The sequence below is a fragment of the Eptesicus fuscus genome, chromosome 14 (genome assembly GCF_027574615.1).
Source record: "Eptesicus fuscus isolate TK198812 chromosome 14, DD_ASM_mEF_20220401, whole genome shotgun sequence".
In the NCBI taxonomy this organism is placed as follows: Eukaryota; Metazoa; Chordata; class Mammalia; order Chiroptera; family Vespertilionidae; genus Eptesicus; species Eptesicus fuscus.
Genome location: NC_072486.1, coordinates 8,045,368 through 8,062,687, shown reverse-complemented (window position 1 = coordinate 8,062,687; position 17,320 = coordinate 8,045,368). Strand labels below are relative to the sequence as shown.

Genomic DNA, 17,320 nt, shown 5'->3' with positions numbered 1-17,320 from the left:
GGGATAGTTTTACACATCTCTTGGAGCATAATGTACTTAAAGTTTTGTTTTGAGCGTTTTTAAATTTGTGTTCCCTGGATATAGTCCTTCTGTTTGCTAAGTATTATGTCTTTTTCATGCTGGAGTTTCTCTTGGATGTTGGGCGATTCTTTGTGGTCTGTTCATATTATAGATGAGAATCTAATTGGAACAATGTTGTTAGCAAGAGTTATTTCCTCCGCTCAAATGAGGCTTCCTGTCTGCCCATAAATTCGTGTTCTGATGAGCCTGCTGGCTGGAGGGAGGAGGAGGACCTGTGGACAGCGCGGGCTTGCTTTGCGAGTGTTCAGGTGGTTTTTCCTTCTGGTTATGGGACCAATTTCTTAGCGACCATAAGTTTGAGAGAACACTGCTTGCTTCTACCACCCTAAGCCAAATTGTTAAGTCGTCTGGTCAGAATTCTGGAATCAGGGAGTAGACCAGAATCTAACTCATCGCCAAACGCCAAATCCGAAGCACAAGGTTATAGAACCGCCAGAACTAGTCAGGTCTCTGTCTTTCTTTTCCAACACTATTGCTTCTGAGTTTGGCATTATGAGGATTTCGCCGGGGAAACTCAGCTGCCTGCAGGAAGTTCTTTTATTTGAGGTTGTTGTAGGCTTCTCAGTTATATTTTCTCTCTTTCTGTTATGTATTTGGGAAAAGTTCTCTGTTCTGACCTGCTGGTGCCATCTTTTCCAGCTTTCGAGTGTTCCTGTGTATGTAATTTCTTAAATCTCTTCCTGCATTTCAGTGGAATTTGGGGAGAGTGATGGCAACATGTGACCTCAGCCAGCTTGAGCTCAAAGGCTTCCTCTCGTCTTTTCTACAGTGCTCATTTCTGGCTTGGTTATAACTACAGAACCTGTAACTTCAAACAGAATGTGACTGGAGTCCTGTCCACACTTGTGTCACGTGGCCTGCAAACACGTTTAATGAAACAGTATTCTCACATCCACTACGAGGGTCTGTACTTCAATTAGGACACGTAACAGTGGACCTGCCCATTTAGTCCACATTTCCCAGCTCAACATTGAGGAAAAGGCTACTTTTTATCTAAGCTTTTTATGGGTTAGGAGGCACATTAAGAATTAACTCTATATTTTTTAATGTGGTTCAAATTACTTTTATTAATTTCTTTTGTATTTTAGTAGAAAAGTATTCTTTAGCAAATCCATGGAAGCTTTTGGTGCTAACAGTCTTTTAAAGAAATCTTCGTGCAATGAACATCACGCACTGTTCTCTAGACAGTCATTGAGTCTATGGCTGAAAAATACTGAGCCTTTGGTTTAATGCCAGCATTTAGCGTTTCTTTTTCTGAAACATTATCGTAGGCCCAAAGCTAATTTTTCAAGTGAAGAAAGCTGTTGTAAAGATAAAGAGGAAAAATGCTAATATTTTCTTCCTATGATGTGCTAGTTTGCAACTGAATTGTGTTGGAGCAGAACATTCTTAAATATAAATTTGTAAATATTGGTTAGCATACTTGGAATCCTGTGTTAGGATCAAATGACACATCTATTTCAGTTGTCATTGCCATGACAATGAATCACTGAGGGACTTGTTCTGTGTCGGTCCTTCTTGCCCATATCCTGTCAGGTGGATGGAAGATATTCAGTGTAAATGTGGAATTCAAACATCTGACCAAGAGAACAAATGCCATGCTTTCTTTTATTTTTCTTTGTCTTTTTCTTTAGAGGTGTAAATGCTGTGCTTAAATCGATCAGCATGGCAATGCGGAGGAATCCTAGAGGGCTCCATGTGATATCAATCACCCAGTACACTCCTGACTAATTTAATCTCCTTCCTGCCACGCTCTTCCATCTGCCTAACCCTGTACGACCTGTCCGGAGTCCCTGCCACAGTGTGACTGGGCTCGAGACGAAACAATTTGTTCAGCGAAACCTCACTGACTACCATCTGACTCAGGTTTCGTAATAATTCATCCTGGCTTGGGGGAAGTTAATTTTATCAGGATCTGTAAGGAAGGTATTTGATTAGCAAGTTAGAGGTAAGCACGAATTCAGCACTTACTCTGGGTCTGGCACTGTTTTCAGCATTTTACATGTATTATCTCTCTTAACCCCACATCAACACTCTGGAGCAGGTGCAACTGGTAGGCGGGATTTACAAGGGAGAAAACTGAGGGCCAGAGAGAGTAAGGTCGCCTGTCCCAGGCCTCCCAGATGATAAGCAAGGGAGCTGGTATCTGCATCCATGTGGAGCGAATCTAGTCTATGCTCGTGTAACCCCTTGCTCTGTGTTATTGAACGTATTCAGCTCATTCATGGACTTGAAAGAAAATAAATAACATTTCTATTAAAAATCAGTAAGTCAAATACTTTTTTAGTTTGCACTGATTTTTTCCTCTTATTAGTCTGACTATATTGGCTTTTACTGAATCTTCATACTTGAGTTTATATTGACTTTTTTCCTTCTATTAGTCTGAGTATATCGGCTTTTACTCAATGTTTATACCTTTTAATCTGACTTAAGGAATTCCTTCCCTATCCCTTTAAACTCTCTGGGTATTACTGACTTTCAGGACCTTAATCCCATATGCCAGGCTTGAAGCCCACCTTAGTGCATCTGTTGCAACCCTGGGCCCAAAGGTCCACCTTTGGTAGAGCTTAGAGCTTTATATGATGGGGGTGGGGGAGTGGGACGTAGGGCAGAAGATCTCTAATAAACAAAATGCAAAACAAAAAAATACAAAATTAGGTCCAAAATGAATATTTACTTAAGGTAGAAAAGAAATCACCACACATTACAGATTTTTTTTAAAAGCTGGAAAATACTACAAATATTAAGAATACACACACACACACACACACACACACACACACACAATTTTCATAGTTAATTGGTTGGCAACTTCAAAATACCTCCCCCCTTATATTTTTTAGTTACTATAATTGTTGTTTATGTCTCCACATAGCAATAATTTGGCAATACAATTTTTAATAGAGTAGAGAGCTAAACCCATCTTTTCTATACCATAGTTGATCACAATATCACTTTTTTTAATGGTCCATCATTTTTATCCAGATTGTGTGTGTGTGTGTGTGTGTGTGTGTGTGTGTGTGTGCGCGCGCACTTACAAATGAATTTAATGATTAGCAAAGAAGATGCACTTCAGACATGTTCAAATCAAGGTTTTGTCATTTCACACTTGCTTTATTGAACATCCTGAAATGTCTTTATAAATGGCAGTAAACATGGTATCTTTTTAGCTTTATCAACTGTGTCATCACATCAGAGAAGGAGGGAAATGCAGGATGTGTTTCTACTTGGCCAAGCTGCCTCACCAGGTACATTGCCGGCAGGAGAGAACTTCCATGTGGGCAGACCTGGATAAGACTGGAACTTCTGCTTATGATTATACATATCTGATCATTGAAAGACTTCCCCAGTGTCTAGCTCTGGCTTACTCTCCCCATTAGCACAATGCCAGGTACTGCAGGATACTCTCCATGGTAATGCCACCTCTGGTGCCAAGCTTCATTTCTCAGGTTAGGGTTAAGTCACTACAGTTGCATAGTAGAACTATTCCAGAAAGCTATTCCTGCACCTAGAGAGCCAGCAATGAAATGACTGAGAACCCCATGCATATAGCTCAGTAACCCCAAACTTAATGTATCTCCAAGTCAGCTTCCCTTAGTCAGGTCCCCAAACTATATGTATCCCCAAGTGTGGCCACGTGCAAGAGAGAAAGTCAAAGGGCCAGAGGGTCAAGACGAGATGCCCACCTTCAGTTTCACACACTGTGGACTAAGCTCCAGGTGCCTTGAATCCAGAATTCCCTGAGTGGCTTTGAACCTGCTTCCTGGGCTGCTGGCCTGCTGGATGATGCTTACTCAGGCTCAAGTGATAGCCAAGTGAAGTCGGGGGGGGGGGGTGGTGGGTAGAAGGAAGAGGGGGGAGCTAGCACCTGGCAGCTGGCTTTCCCCACACCGCCGGGGTCCAAGGAGTCAGATTATTCTCAGTGTGAACTAGGCCTTCCCATTCATTACACAGGCATAATTGTCTAGGGAGAAGAATATGACATATTTTATTTAATAGTTTGTTAGCTAGACCTATGACTTAGGGGTCCTCAAACTTTTTAAACAGGGGGCCAGTTCATTATCCCTCAGACCGTTGGAGGGTCGGACTATAGTTTAAAAAAAACTATGAACAAATTCCTATGCACACTGCACATATCTTATTTTGAAGTAAAAAAACAGAACGGCACAAACACCCGCATGTGGCCCGCGGGCCATAGTTTGAGGACGCCTGAATGTTCTATGATGAATGTGAGATACTTGTGTTATCAGAATGAATAATGAAAAAATGTGTTAAATGTAATAACAAGTAAACAAAATGTTAAATCTGGACATCTAATTTAGAAGCTCTGTTTGGTGAGCTGAGAAAGTCAACCAGGACACATGTCTGCTAAAGATCATTGGCCTCTGGGAAGAAGGGTTGAAGGGACTGTGGGATTTCCCAGCTTCCTGAGCCTGAGGGACAGAGAAGGCACGGCCACTGTGGCCCAGCATCTGGAGAGTGTGCCCGGAGGAGCAGGACCCAGGCTGAGGGACCGAGCAATGGAAGCACAGATCACTGCTCAGGATGCAGGTGTGCAGTCACCATGGCGAAGGCAGCTGGACACATGGCCCTAATGCTGCTCCTGAGGAAGCGGGCAAACCTCGGGGGTCTCCCAGAGCCAGGCCACCTTTGGCTCATGGGCTCAGGCCCTCCATCTGCTTATGGTCACATGGCCAGAATCTGCAATATCAGTAAAAGGAAATTCTTGGATGAAAGATAATGATTCTCTTCAGGTAGAGAGGGGGCAGTAACACTAAGTAGAATGGTGAGTGCTTATTACACAGCTATTTAAACTTGTAAGCACTATTATTTGTGTTATACAACCGTTCAAGAACTATTGATATAATTAGGGCACAGTATTAAGAATATAATCATGGAACCAATCACACACCTTCTCACCACCCTCCAACATGGTCAGGTCTCTGCCACTGGTCCCCTCTTAATCTAACCCCGATCCTGAGCCCCATACTGGCTTGGACAGAAGGAGGTGGAGCCCACAGTTTTAAATTCTAGAGGTCCATTTACACACCCAGGTTTTAGGATTTAGGACAATCGGGACAGCAATTTGTGCTGATGCGGGAACGTCCACATTTGGCCTTCTCCCTGTTCCCTCACCCCAATTTACCCCCACCCCCCACCACCCCGATTTTCTATCCAGTGCTGTACTTACTACACCCAATAGCACACCCCATCTCTCTGCTAAAAGAGCACCCGGGCTTGGCATTTGCTCAGCTGTCTGGTTCACATGGTTCCCTGCCCCACATTGTCAGGGAAAGCTGGGAGGGAGAGATCGGGTCCCACCAAGGCTCCTCAGTGTGACTTCCTCCTAATGACCCTTTCCAATCAGAAGGGAGTAATTTCCCTCCACCTCATTAGCTTCCTGCCTAGCTTTCTGCCCCTTGAAGCTGAGTTTTCCCTTCCATTAACAGGCAACTAGGAAGGTGCACTCACTAGTACACATGCTAATCTTGTAGTTTTAGAGCCTGACCTCTGACCAACCTTTGGACGGAAGTGGTTTCTTAAAGGGGCCATGCCTGTTTTTTTTTTTTTCCTTCTAAATGTGTTAAAAGACATTAAAAGAGATTCTACTCCCCCCCCCCCCTGGAATCCCCCTGGAGAATATAATACACACCAAATACAGGTCTCTTTATTCAGGTGGTGGGTGCCCTTTTGCACTGTCCAGATGTCAGATTCCACATGGTGGCCTGAATGCTCGGTATTCAGAAACCAGGCAAGAAATTCGCATTTCCAATGGATGCTAAACACAAGTTAGACTCATTCCCATCTCCCATGACAGGAATAGTACTGGATAAACACAGAGGGTGCTTCCCGGCTGCAATATCAATGGATTTCATTGAACAAAAATTTATGGAGCACTTGCTGTGTGCAGGACACTGTGTTGAGTGCTACACTGAGTACTGTATGAGTCAACAACATGACCAAGAGTTACAGTTTGATAGAGCATATGGCTTTACATGGACACCTATAGAATTTTTAAACCTCATAAAGTGAATAAATACCATATAAGCAAACAGATGGAGTAAATATTCCAGAAAGTCACAAACAGATTGGCGAGGACAAAGGGAATCCATGATTCAAATGGTATTTCTCACATTTTTTTTTATTCTAAGGTTTCCGTAACCAGTGCCTTTTCCCAGCTCCAACAAGAAGTCACCCGAACCTGTCAGTGGCTCCTCAAGTCTCCTACCAGGGCAGACCATTGCTCATGGTCTGGAGTCTATATTCAGATCGATAGACAGATTTGCAGTCTGTGTTTGGGTCTTACGTGTTTAGGTTTATAGTAGACCTTTCAAGGAAATAGAGTCAATCCTTTAAAGTCATGAAACACAAAGTAATATTATGGTACACTGTTTCTGGGAAATACACAAGCCATGCTTGTGTCATCCTTAAAGCAAGATTTTACCATTCCTTTGTTAAAACAAGTAGAGGTAGACATTCCTAGGATATTCTGAGCAATGCTATGGAAGGTCTGTGGGACTGGTTTGTAAAAAGACTTGAATTTAATTTAAATTCTGGCACTTGCTAGCAGTGGGAGTTTGGGCAAATCACCTAACTGCTCTGCTTCTCTATATCCGAGACTCATAATTACATTTACTTGCCACCATATGTTGAAGGGTTGTTGTGGTGATCCATGTAAAATAACACAGGTATCATTATTATAACAAGGTGTGAAATAAATTTTGGTGTAGCCTTAGCTGGTTTGGCTCAGTGAATAGACCATCGGCCTGCAGACCCAAAGGTCCCAGATTTGATTCTGGTCAAGGGCACCTACATTGGTTGCAGGCTCCTCCCTGGCCCAGGCCCTGGTCAGGGCTCGTGCAGGAGGCAACCAATCAATGTGTTTCTCTCACATCGATCTCTCTGTCTTTCCCTCTCTCCCTAAAAATCAATAGAAAAATATATCGAGTGAGGATTAACAACAAACGGGGGGGATAGCTTGGCTCCTTTTTCAGTAGTTGTTAATAGTTATCAATGTTGTATTTCTAATTTTCTTCTGTCATCTTTACAGAATCTTTCTTTTCTAATTACATTACTTTTCTAGCTTAGGATCAAAACAGGAAAGACTTCCACAGAGATGTGCACCTTGATCCCAGTTTGAGAATAGAAGCCCCCCAGGGTTGCTTCCTCATCCAGCCTTGCTCCCTTTTCTAGTGAGTGTGCCATTGTCCGGTCCAATCCAGAGCGAAGACTTACTGCCTCTCTGTATTCTCAGCCCCCGTTTTCTTCCCCCCCAAGTTCCCAAGAAAACTAAACGCTAAAGGAAAACACAAGTGAGAGACATATTCTCTATTCTTTAGCCCTATTTTTCTTTTTAAGGCTTGAGACGCGAAGTGCAATTATAATGTTTATTTCTCATCTTGACTGACACATTCGTTAGGGAACTTGAACTTCATTGAGTGGAGGCATGTTCATGGAGGCATGAAATCCAGCTACAAAACACAAACTACCTATCATTCTGGCAAGATCATGAAGAAGAGGGTTTACACTCTGAATTATTCTTTTATCTCAGCCTTAAGTAAGTCAAATAGGTGTGTGTTGGGGGAGGGCTGGGGTGTGTGTCTCTGTTGTTCTTCTTCATCTAAATGAGATTGGGTGCTTTTTGGTTTTTCTCCATTCCTAAATCTATATCTATAATAATAAAAGCGTAATATGCTACTTAGACTGGATAGCCGAACAGTGAAATGACCGTCTGGATGATCTTCTGGACGACCTTCCAGATGACCTTCCAGACGAAGCTGGGGCTGCGAGGGCTGAGGCAGCCAGGGATGCGAGGGCTGAGCCCCTTGCACGAATTTCGTGCATCGGGCCTCTAATGTAATAATAAGCCTCTAGACCTAAAAATCTATTTGTTTAATATGATAAAATTCAGAAACCAATCAAACCTTTAATTCGATAGTTTGAAGGCCAATGCTTCACACCTCCGTTAGGTCAAACACCTTCTGACTAGACACGCTAGTGTATTCTGTAAATGATTCAATGGAGTGACCAGAAACCCCAAATTAAAGCCATATGGAAACCTACTGTGCCTATTAAATTGTGTGTAGCAGTGTTAACAGCATCTTGATTTGTGGCTGCAAGTAATAAATGAATTATATTAATTTTGTAGCTGCAAGCTAATTTCGCCAGAATTACTTTTTAATAACCAAGCATCATGTTCACTGGTAAGATTTAAATACATTTAGGAACAAATTTGTAGACTTTTAAGTAATGCTAGATTATCATTTTGAAAGCTTAAGAGTTCATTTACTATTTCCCCTAACACCACATTTTTGAGAGAAGCCAATTTTGCTCAAACTGGATAACTTCACCGATGAACAAGGGCTGTGCTGCTACCCAGTAGCAGTCACCATCCTAGTACAGCCAGGTGGGGGCTGAATTGCCGCAAGTAGGTTTTCCCTATTTTACAGGTGATTTGTCTTTATCATATAACTGATCATTTTCTCTCCCCCGCTGCATGGAAACTCATCATGGTTCCATGTCAGCGCAAAACTTTGAAAATTATGGTTGATTGTCTTAAGGGTGGCTGTTTAGTTTGGGGGTGGAGAGTGCGGGTTCCAGAGGCAGACTCCCACTTGGACTGAATTTTCATCCCACTACTTATCAGCTGTGTGATCCTGGGCTAGATTTTGTGCCTCAGTTTCCTCTTTGGAATACAGACTATTTCCAGATAATAGTCTGTACTCCAAAGGTTTTGGGGGGACTAAATGAGAAAGGACACGTGAAGTGCTTAGATGAGACCTGCCTGGAGGAAGCCATATTAAATAAGATTCTCTGGGGGAGAATGAGGCTCCTGGGGAAACTGTGAGGTTGCTGGTCAGGCCAACCTGGGTTGAATCCCACATCCACCCTTTCTTGCTCCTGGACAAGGACTGTGTGTGTGGACAAGTTGCTTCACTGCTCTGAATCTCCATCTTTGTCTATGAAATGGAATTCTCACACCACACCCATCTCCCTGTCCCCTCGTGTTGTGTCTTACACACAAACACACAAAAGTCCTTCAAGACTAATTTTACTTCACCTGTATTTTGAGAAGAAATGAAACATTCAGCAAGAGGAATTTGAGAGTGGGCATATTTCAAAATTATACCAGGAAGAATGTCAACATGGTTGGGGGTCAATACTCACCAAGGGCAAACCCGAGGGTCTAATACATGTATAGTCAACTTTTTGACTAGAGTCAAAAGCGGGAATGAAGAACATCCATTGTGTGCTAGCGGATCACACACCTGTGATGTTACCTGCCAGTGCTGCTTCACTCGCCTGCCTTGTGACTTCACGTTCTTTCTTCTTACACAAGCACTACTGGGAACCTGGAATTCCTCCTCTTCCTTGCTCGAGTCCATTGTCTGTATCCAGCTATCTTGCTGAGAGCTGTAAGGTAGTGAGATGCGGCTTTCCTTTCATTAGTCTTTATCTGTCACCCCCAAGATGGTGTTCACTGTTTAGTGATGTGAAATACATCTGGGGTTGGTGTACCAGGAATGTATGTGGACCAGGTCATGAAGTGGCCAAGGATTGAGGAGGGGGAGGTGGAACCTGAGAAATGGTAATCTTGGGTGATTCTGATGTCCAGCAAACCTTGGGGATCCTGACCTACAAATCCAGGACTTGATTGGATATTGGCAGTTCTGATGGGTCCTTTGAGCTCTTTTTTGGTTCTTACTTTATACTCCAGGTAAGGTCTCTGAACTTACTGAGTTCCTCCTCCCCTTATTAATGTTAAGAGGATTCTGTTGTTTTTGCTTTGTTTTGTTTTGTCTTTACCATCTTCCCCTCACAGTTCTCATTGCAATACTGCTTTTTTTAAAAAGAGAAATAAGGCACTTTGGCAACGGTTGCTATACTGTAAAAGTCATCCCTGGAAAAGGGCAGGTGAGCATGCAGGGAAATCTCCTTCTGTGTGATGGGGTCAGACATTAGATATAAGTAGCACAGTTCAGAAGCTTGGGTGCAGATGTCTGAAGAGTCCGGGCTCTTCTGGAATGTTCAGACATGTATTTCGCTTCAGTTATCTTCCAGATCAGTGGCTTTCCAACTACTTTGACATTTGACATTATAAAATGTATCTTACTGTGTGTGTGTGTGTGTGTGTGTGTGTGTGAAGTAAAGTTTCAGATGAACAAGTACTTACTTTTACTGTGTGAAGGACTCTACAATTTTTAAAAATTACAGTTTACATTCAATATCATTTCGTATTAGTTTTAGGTGTACAACAAAGCGATTAGACAATCATATACTTTACAAAGTATTCCCACCTGACACCATACATAGTTATTGCAATAGTATTGACTATATTCCTTATGCTGTACTTTACATCCCTGAAAGACTCTACTTTTTATTTTATTGAAAATATATTGATTAAGTTCACTAGACTGATTTTATATCACAACTAGAGGCCCGGTGCATAAAGTTCATGCATGTGGGGGGGGGTATCCCTCAGCCTGGCCTGTGCCCTCTCACAGTCTGGGAGCCCTTGGGGGAGGTCCGACTGCCACAGAGGCAGGAGAGGCTCCGACCGCCACTGCTGCACTCACCAGCCGTGAGCCCGGCTTCTGGCTGAGCAGGGGGAGCGCACTAACCACTAGAGGGCAGCTCCTGCATTGTGCATTGCCCCCCTGGTGGTCAGTGTGTATCATAGCGAGCGGTTGAATGGCCTTAGCATATCATTAGCATATTACGCTTTGATTGGTTGAACAGCCGACCAGACGACTGGACACTTAGCATATTAGGCTTTTATTATATGGGATATGCTACCTGGATCTAACCTGCATTTTGAAAAATATTGTTGTTCATGTTGTTCAGATTTAGCAGAGGTTAATGTGGTTGTACCACATTAATAATAGAAACAATAGCTGATTTCAATAGCTTACTTTGGATTAGGAAGTGCACAGCCAATGCTATATGTGATATTATTCTCACTTTAAAGGTGACAATCAGAACCTTCCAGTGGTTGCTCAGTGTCAGTTGTTGGATGTGAAAGGTTCAAGCCTCTTTGCCTTTGAATTGAGGTTATTCTATAACACAACCAGAGCTTGTATCCTTAACTGCAATAAATGAATCAAGGGCTTAAAGAGTGTGTGCACTATAGAGACAAAAAGAGGATCATACAGAGCCCCTGCTCACATGGAGTGTACAGTCTAGTTACATACTCAAGGTAAATAAGCAATGCATGACCTAAACACGATTTTGAATGCAACACAATATTTAGGCAGTGAAAATGTGGTTGACAACTCTGTGATCAAAACAACATAGCTGTGGTTTCAGAGCAGCATGAAACTAGAGGAGTCTGGGAGGCTCCATGTAGGAGGTGGCCTTGAAACATGTGAATTTGAGAAGATGGAGAACAGAAATTCGGATATCTTAAACAGATGAACAGTGCAAGACACAAAGGTAGACAGATGGGAAATAAACAGGCTCAACCTCAGAGACGTCTCAGGAGCTGGGCAGGGTGGGTGTCTTGGCTCTGGACCCTCCCCACCTATCTTCACCAGGAGCAGTAACACGTGTACACTAACTTCTAACATATTATTTGAACAAAGTGTACTGTTGCTTTAAAAAAAAAAAGTAGGTGAAAACGACTGATATAATGAAATGGGATATCAGGTTGCAAAAGGGGACTAGAGACCCCATGCATCAGGCCTTGGGAGCCAACGAAGGAGGAAGGCCTGAGGCCTGGCTTTGTCCAGCTATGCCCATTAGCACTGTGCCCATGGACAAGTGACGTGATGTTGCCGATTCTATTTCCAGTAAAATAAGGGTCATAAGGTTTATTACCTCATGATAAAGTTCCTGGGACTAAATGGGTGAATAGGTGAGAAATGTTATGTAAATTCGAGTGTGCTGTATGTTAGCAGTTGTTTTTAGTTTTACTAGGGAAGATGTAGCTGAGTGAAAAATTAAAAGGAGAACCACAAAAGGGTGTTATTCCAAGGGATGGGTGTATGGAAGCAGGTCGGGAAGATTAAATTGGCATTGGGAAGTGGGCTGGAAGGAGGATGTTGGGTGGGTCAGGGGCAACGAGCTTGGAGGCTGGGTGATTCCCATGCCAGGAGTCACCAGTGGGGTCTGAAGGCTGGTGAGGCCCCAGGGATCAGTCCCCCACACAGCCTAGTATCCCAGATCCCATCAGGCCGCGGAAGGAGAGAGCACACCTGGGATTTGTGCATCCAAATAGGGAAGGCATTTCATAATCTCTAGGGTCTGTGCCTGGAAACCCCACTCTTTTGCTTGAGTTCCTTGGGAACAAAGCTCTGAGCTGAGACGCTCCGTCTGAACGGTTGTCTTTTCCCCAGACATTCAGCCAGCTGCTTCTCTTCCTCGCTCCCCCCTGCTGCCAGGAGGAGCCGGGAGAATGATCTCCTGTGGCAATCGCTGGTTCCAACATGGATCTGTGACCCTGGGAAGTCTGGGCGGATTTCAAAGTCTGTCTGGACTGAAAAAGCACCAAGCAGGCGCAATGCTGTTCTCAGTCCGGGGCACCAGGTCACCTTGCAGCAAGGGGTGGGGGTGGGGGGAGAGACCGAATCTACTCTGCTAGTGACTAAACAGAACTGCTTTTAACATTTATTTTAAGCCATATTCTCCCAGTTGCAGATGCTTCCTTACTTTATTGTCCTTTGCTCAGACGGGGTGAGCAGCGAGTGGCCTTAGAGAGGCCCGGCCATCCTGGCCACAGACCCAGACCCGGCAGGTTTGTGCGCATCTGCAAGGAAGCAACGCAGAGTCACTCCAGTGTGGAGACGGGGGACAGAGGGCTCTCTGCCTCGGGCACACTTGTCCTCATGCCTGGAAGGCACGCTTCCTCCTCTTCCCCCGGCCCCTGCGCCCTTGCCCTCCTGGGATTTGACTGACAGGCGTTCACACACCCGCGGGGGGCGCCTTCAGGACCCGCCGCGTCCTGCGCCAGCCAGCAGCTGCGCGGTGCCTTTGCCCCTCGGAGCGCGGCTGCTGCGCGCCCAGGGCCCGGCTCTGATGGGGGAACTGCTGGGAGGCTGACCCCTCACCCCCGCAGAATGGGGCGCGGGCCTCCCAGCCTTGGCTCAAGATGTCCCTCCCACAAGCCCTGGGAGCAGCAGGGCAGCAGGGCGGGGACAGCTCTTAGTGGAAACTGCCGCGGCCTCCGTGTCCCCCACGGCGGCAGACGGGGGGGGGGGGGGGGGGGGAGGGAAAGGGGTGACCCCTGTCCCGCCTCTCTGGTCCTGGTCCCCAGGAGGTCTGCTCTGCCCCGGTTCAGAGTGGGGTCTCTAGACCCGCTGGCTTCCCAGATGGCACAGCCCCTTCCATGTCTGGGGCCCCCAGGCTCCAAGGCGCCCACTGCAGACGGGACGCCGGCAGTGCAGGGACAGCCGGTGACCCTGTGACCACTGCGCGGAGGCGGGAGGGGCGGCCTCCCTCCCCGCCCGGAGCCACCCGCCAGGCGCGCCCCCTGGCCTGTGCTCCCTGAAGCGGGGACCCAGGGCGTATGGTGGGCAGCGGTGCGGGGCTGTGCAGCAGGACCCCCTGCCCAGACCCGTCCGGACAGGCTCCCTCCCGCCACCGCTGGACCCAGTTCTGAGGGTGAGCTGCCCTGGCCCGGCTGTCGCAGCTGCGCCTCCTCCGCCCCCTGGGAGCAAACCCACACCAGGGGCATCTGGGTGAGGTCACTGCCACCTTGGTTCTTATTCTAGGAGAGGAGCGGCTCTGCTTCAGGGGGCGAGCTCGCCAGGCACCATTCAAGGAGGCGTTCGGTGGCCTTTTGTCAGGAAACTTTTAATCACACAGAATTTAGCTTCTAATCGGCCAGACTTATTTAAAGGGCACAGAGTCCAGCCTCCCCTTTTTAACATCCACTCTGGTGTTTGCTGGAAACTTGCCACCGAATTTCGGCTGGAGCTGAAGGTTACCAGGATTTATCATTGTTTCCCCAGGATGTTTAACGCTCGTGGGCTCCTCTTCTTTCATTTGAGATACTTAAGAAAAATTATTGTAAGCGCTTTGGCCATTTTGTTTAAGAAATTTGTTTTATCTCGCACGGTTTTGAAATCCAGAAATATTTCTGAAGTAGGAAGGAGGGAGTTTTGGAGACAAGAAAGCAGCTGTGTACCAGGAAATAATAAGTATCATGCAGAAATTTCACCACTAAGAGATGATTTCTATGAGTGTAAATATCTATGTTTAATTGCTTTAAAAAGGTGGTGTGGAAACCACAATTATACATTGTGATAACCTGTACAGGTAATTTCTGAACAGCACAAGGGCTGAAAATGTTGTCTTTGTGATTGAAATAATTGTTCCAAAATTATGACACCACCGACCCAAATATCATGTTGCCCCATCTGCAGATACCTGAAGAGGAATAGTTACCAGGCGAAGGCATTTAGACTTGTCCCTAATAAAGAGAAAATTGCATAGCTTTTTCGTATTGTTGCCCAGCCTCAGATGTACCTTCCAATATCACTGTCAGCTGGGTGTTAGTCTCGATACTTTAAATTTCCAATTTTTCAGAGATACATAATATATAATTCCCAATCATTATAAACACATCACTTTATTCATCTTATTTTAATCACATGCATTTTTATAATTACTGTACAACTGAAATAGACATTGAGTTATGCTGTGTGCATGTCTTTATTCAACAGTATAATCTTAGACACCCTTTTTTTCAAACAAATTAAGTGAATTTAGAAGAAAAGAAAACAAGGGGGGAAAAAATCCTTCCAGTAGAAACAAAATCCACAGTGCTTTACAGACCAAAGGAAAGGAAAAGAAGCTCTCATAAGAAACGAGATTTATTATGACATAGAAAATTCTCACAATAGTTGAAACACACTTCAGGAACTAGTAAACACCTTAGATAGAGTCGTGCCAATTACTCAGCCCACAAGCATCTGCTTTGTCTTAATTAGACGGGGGAGGTGAATGACCACTGTTTATTTTCATTTTCCTCATTAATTATGAAAAACTGCATTTAATTCATCTTGCATGGTGAGAGATTGGCTGCGCAGATGTAAGTCGTAAGGGAAGTGGCTGTCGGTGGGCAACCTGAACATGGCACCCTGCCCGAGGGGACCCCTGGGTGGCACTGCACAGTAATGCATGCCGTAATTGTAATTTTTGCCATAGTCCAAGGTTTCTTCTTGCTTCAGGGAAAATATCCCATTATAGTTAATTGGGGGAGGACTTAAGGGACCTTCGAACTGAGGGCTGGCACACTCAGGGGAGGTGCTTTCGTAGAAGGATTCGTACGCACTGCAATAATTATAGGGTTTCATGGACTTGGAATTATCCAGAGCCCCGTGTCCTGGGGGGGTGGTGAGCTCGGGGCTGTGGTAGGGCGGGTAGAAGGTGGAGTAGGGTGACCTTGTGTGATGCGCGGCCTCCCCGCCCTGCCCCATCAGGAAGCTCCGGGCGTTGAGCTGCAGGCATCCTGCCACCAAGTTTGTCGTTGGCTGGGAGAGACCTTTGCACAAGTTTTGGACGAACGTGAGCAGATCAGGTCTCTTGCCGATTCGTAGGATTTCCGAAAGGGCCCAGATGTAGTTTTTGGCCAGGCGTAAAGTTTCTATTTTGGACAGTTTCTGGGTTTTCGAATAACAGGGGACCACTTTCCTCAAATTGTCCAGAGCGTCGTTGAGGCCGTGCATCCTGTTCCTCTCCCGCGCGTTCGCTTCCTGTCTCCTGAACTTGACCCTCTCCAGGCGCAGCTTGGTCGTCTTTTTTTTCCTAAGACCCCTCCTCCTGGGCAACCCATTTTCATCTTCCTCTTCCCTGTCTTCCTCCTCTTCCTCCTTCTCGCTCTCTTCTCCGGGGGCTCTTTTGATGCTCTTTCCTCGAAGGACGATCTGTTTGGCAAAGCTTTCCGGTTTCTTAATTTGCTTCTGGTCCTCGCATTCTCTGGAAAACTTTCTGCACATCTGGGACTCGGGCATCATAACAGACTCATCAAACGGGAGTGTTAGCATGGCTCTCTTATCTTAAATTACCTGAAAAAATGCCAGCACAATATTTAAAGTGTTTGCATTTTTACACTTAAACATATTGAATGACTTCACCATAAAAATACAAAAGCATGTGAAAAAGACTGATCTGGGGACTAATTTTTTTTTTTACATTAAATATAATTTTCTAGTTGGGGCAGACTGATAATTATAACAAACATTAGTACATGCAATAGGATGAACTTACACAGGCAAATTAGCAAAAGAAAATAAAACACGAGGCATGTATTGTAATACCACCCCCCTTTCCATTTCCCTTTGAATTTTTACTGGTTTTTAAATACACAAAAAAGACTGTGGAATTTAAGCAAATGCAAAACATGATATAGCCGTGCAGAATTTCATTAGTTCCAATCCCCCCTGAGTAGAAAATGAGAGGAGACACCAGTTTTTAAAATAAAAAGTGTCATCTTTCCATTTGCTGATGAATTTGTGGGTTTAAAAAAATAAAAGCCTTAACTTTATTTGCTGTGTTGTGTGACCGTGGGTTTAGATAAGTGGCCATTGCAATATACAAATTTAAGAAAAAAAATTAACCAGAGCCCATTTTAAAACTGATTTCTTTCGGATCAGCAAAGAAAAATGCACTATTTCCCAGCCTTCTCACAAAAAAGGGGGTGGGGGAGGATGGGGCTAATTTGCAATAAACTCCTTAAATAAATTAAACAAATAAAAATCACTGGCATTCTTTTAAATCAAAGGAAATGTTGAGACTGCTTTTACATTTACATTTTTTTCTACACATAATGGTCTGTTTACTGCTGTTCAAATGATCCTGGACACAAAACACTCGCGTAGTGTTTTTGTTCTGCAAACCACGGAAGTCTCCCTCTAGCTAATCTCTGACAGGAGCGGTCCAAGGATTCTGACTGCAATTGTGCACGTGTGTTCAGAATCCTGAATGAAAGGGGAAAATAATCTGTTTCAAATGCAATTTTGGCTTTCGTTTGGTGAAACAGCAAGTATTTTCATCTAAAGTCTGCAAACAAATAAGCATGTTAAATAAAACAGACACTTTTCAATTTAACAATCTACACACACACACACACACATGCAAACTCTTAGTAATGTCCTGTCCACATACTTGCAGTGTTACCTAGTAGCAGTGAAAGTATGTGATAATCGCATCATAAGAATGAAATACGATAAGTTATAGATGGCAAAGAGCATATAAATACTATAAGACAGTGACACTGTATCTTTAAATACTTGCATGC

General features: G+C 44.4%; 1 protein-coding gene across 1 annotated transcript; it reads right to left on the bottom strand.

Moving 5' to 3' along the window:
* Window positions 1–15,053: 15,053 nt before the first annotated feature.
* Window positions 15,054–16,067, bottom strand: NEUROD6 (neuronal differentiation 6). Its single transcript, XM_008147496.3, has one exon. It carries the CDS (start codon window positions 16,065–16,067, stop codon window positions 15,054–15,056), a length of 1,014 nt encoding a protein of 337 aa, XP_008145718.1.
* Between the last annotated feature and the right edge of the window lie 1,253 nt (window positions 16,068–17,320).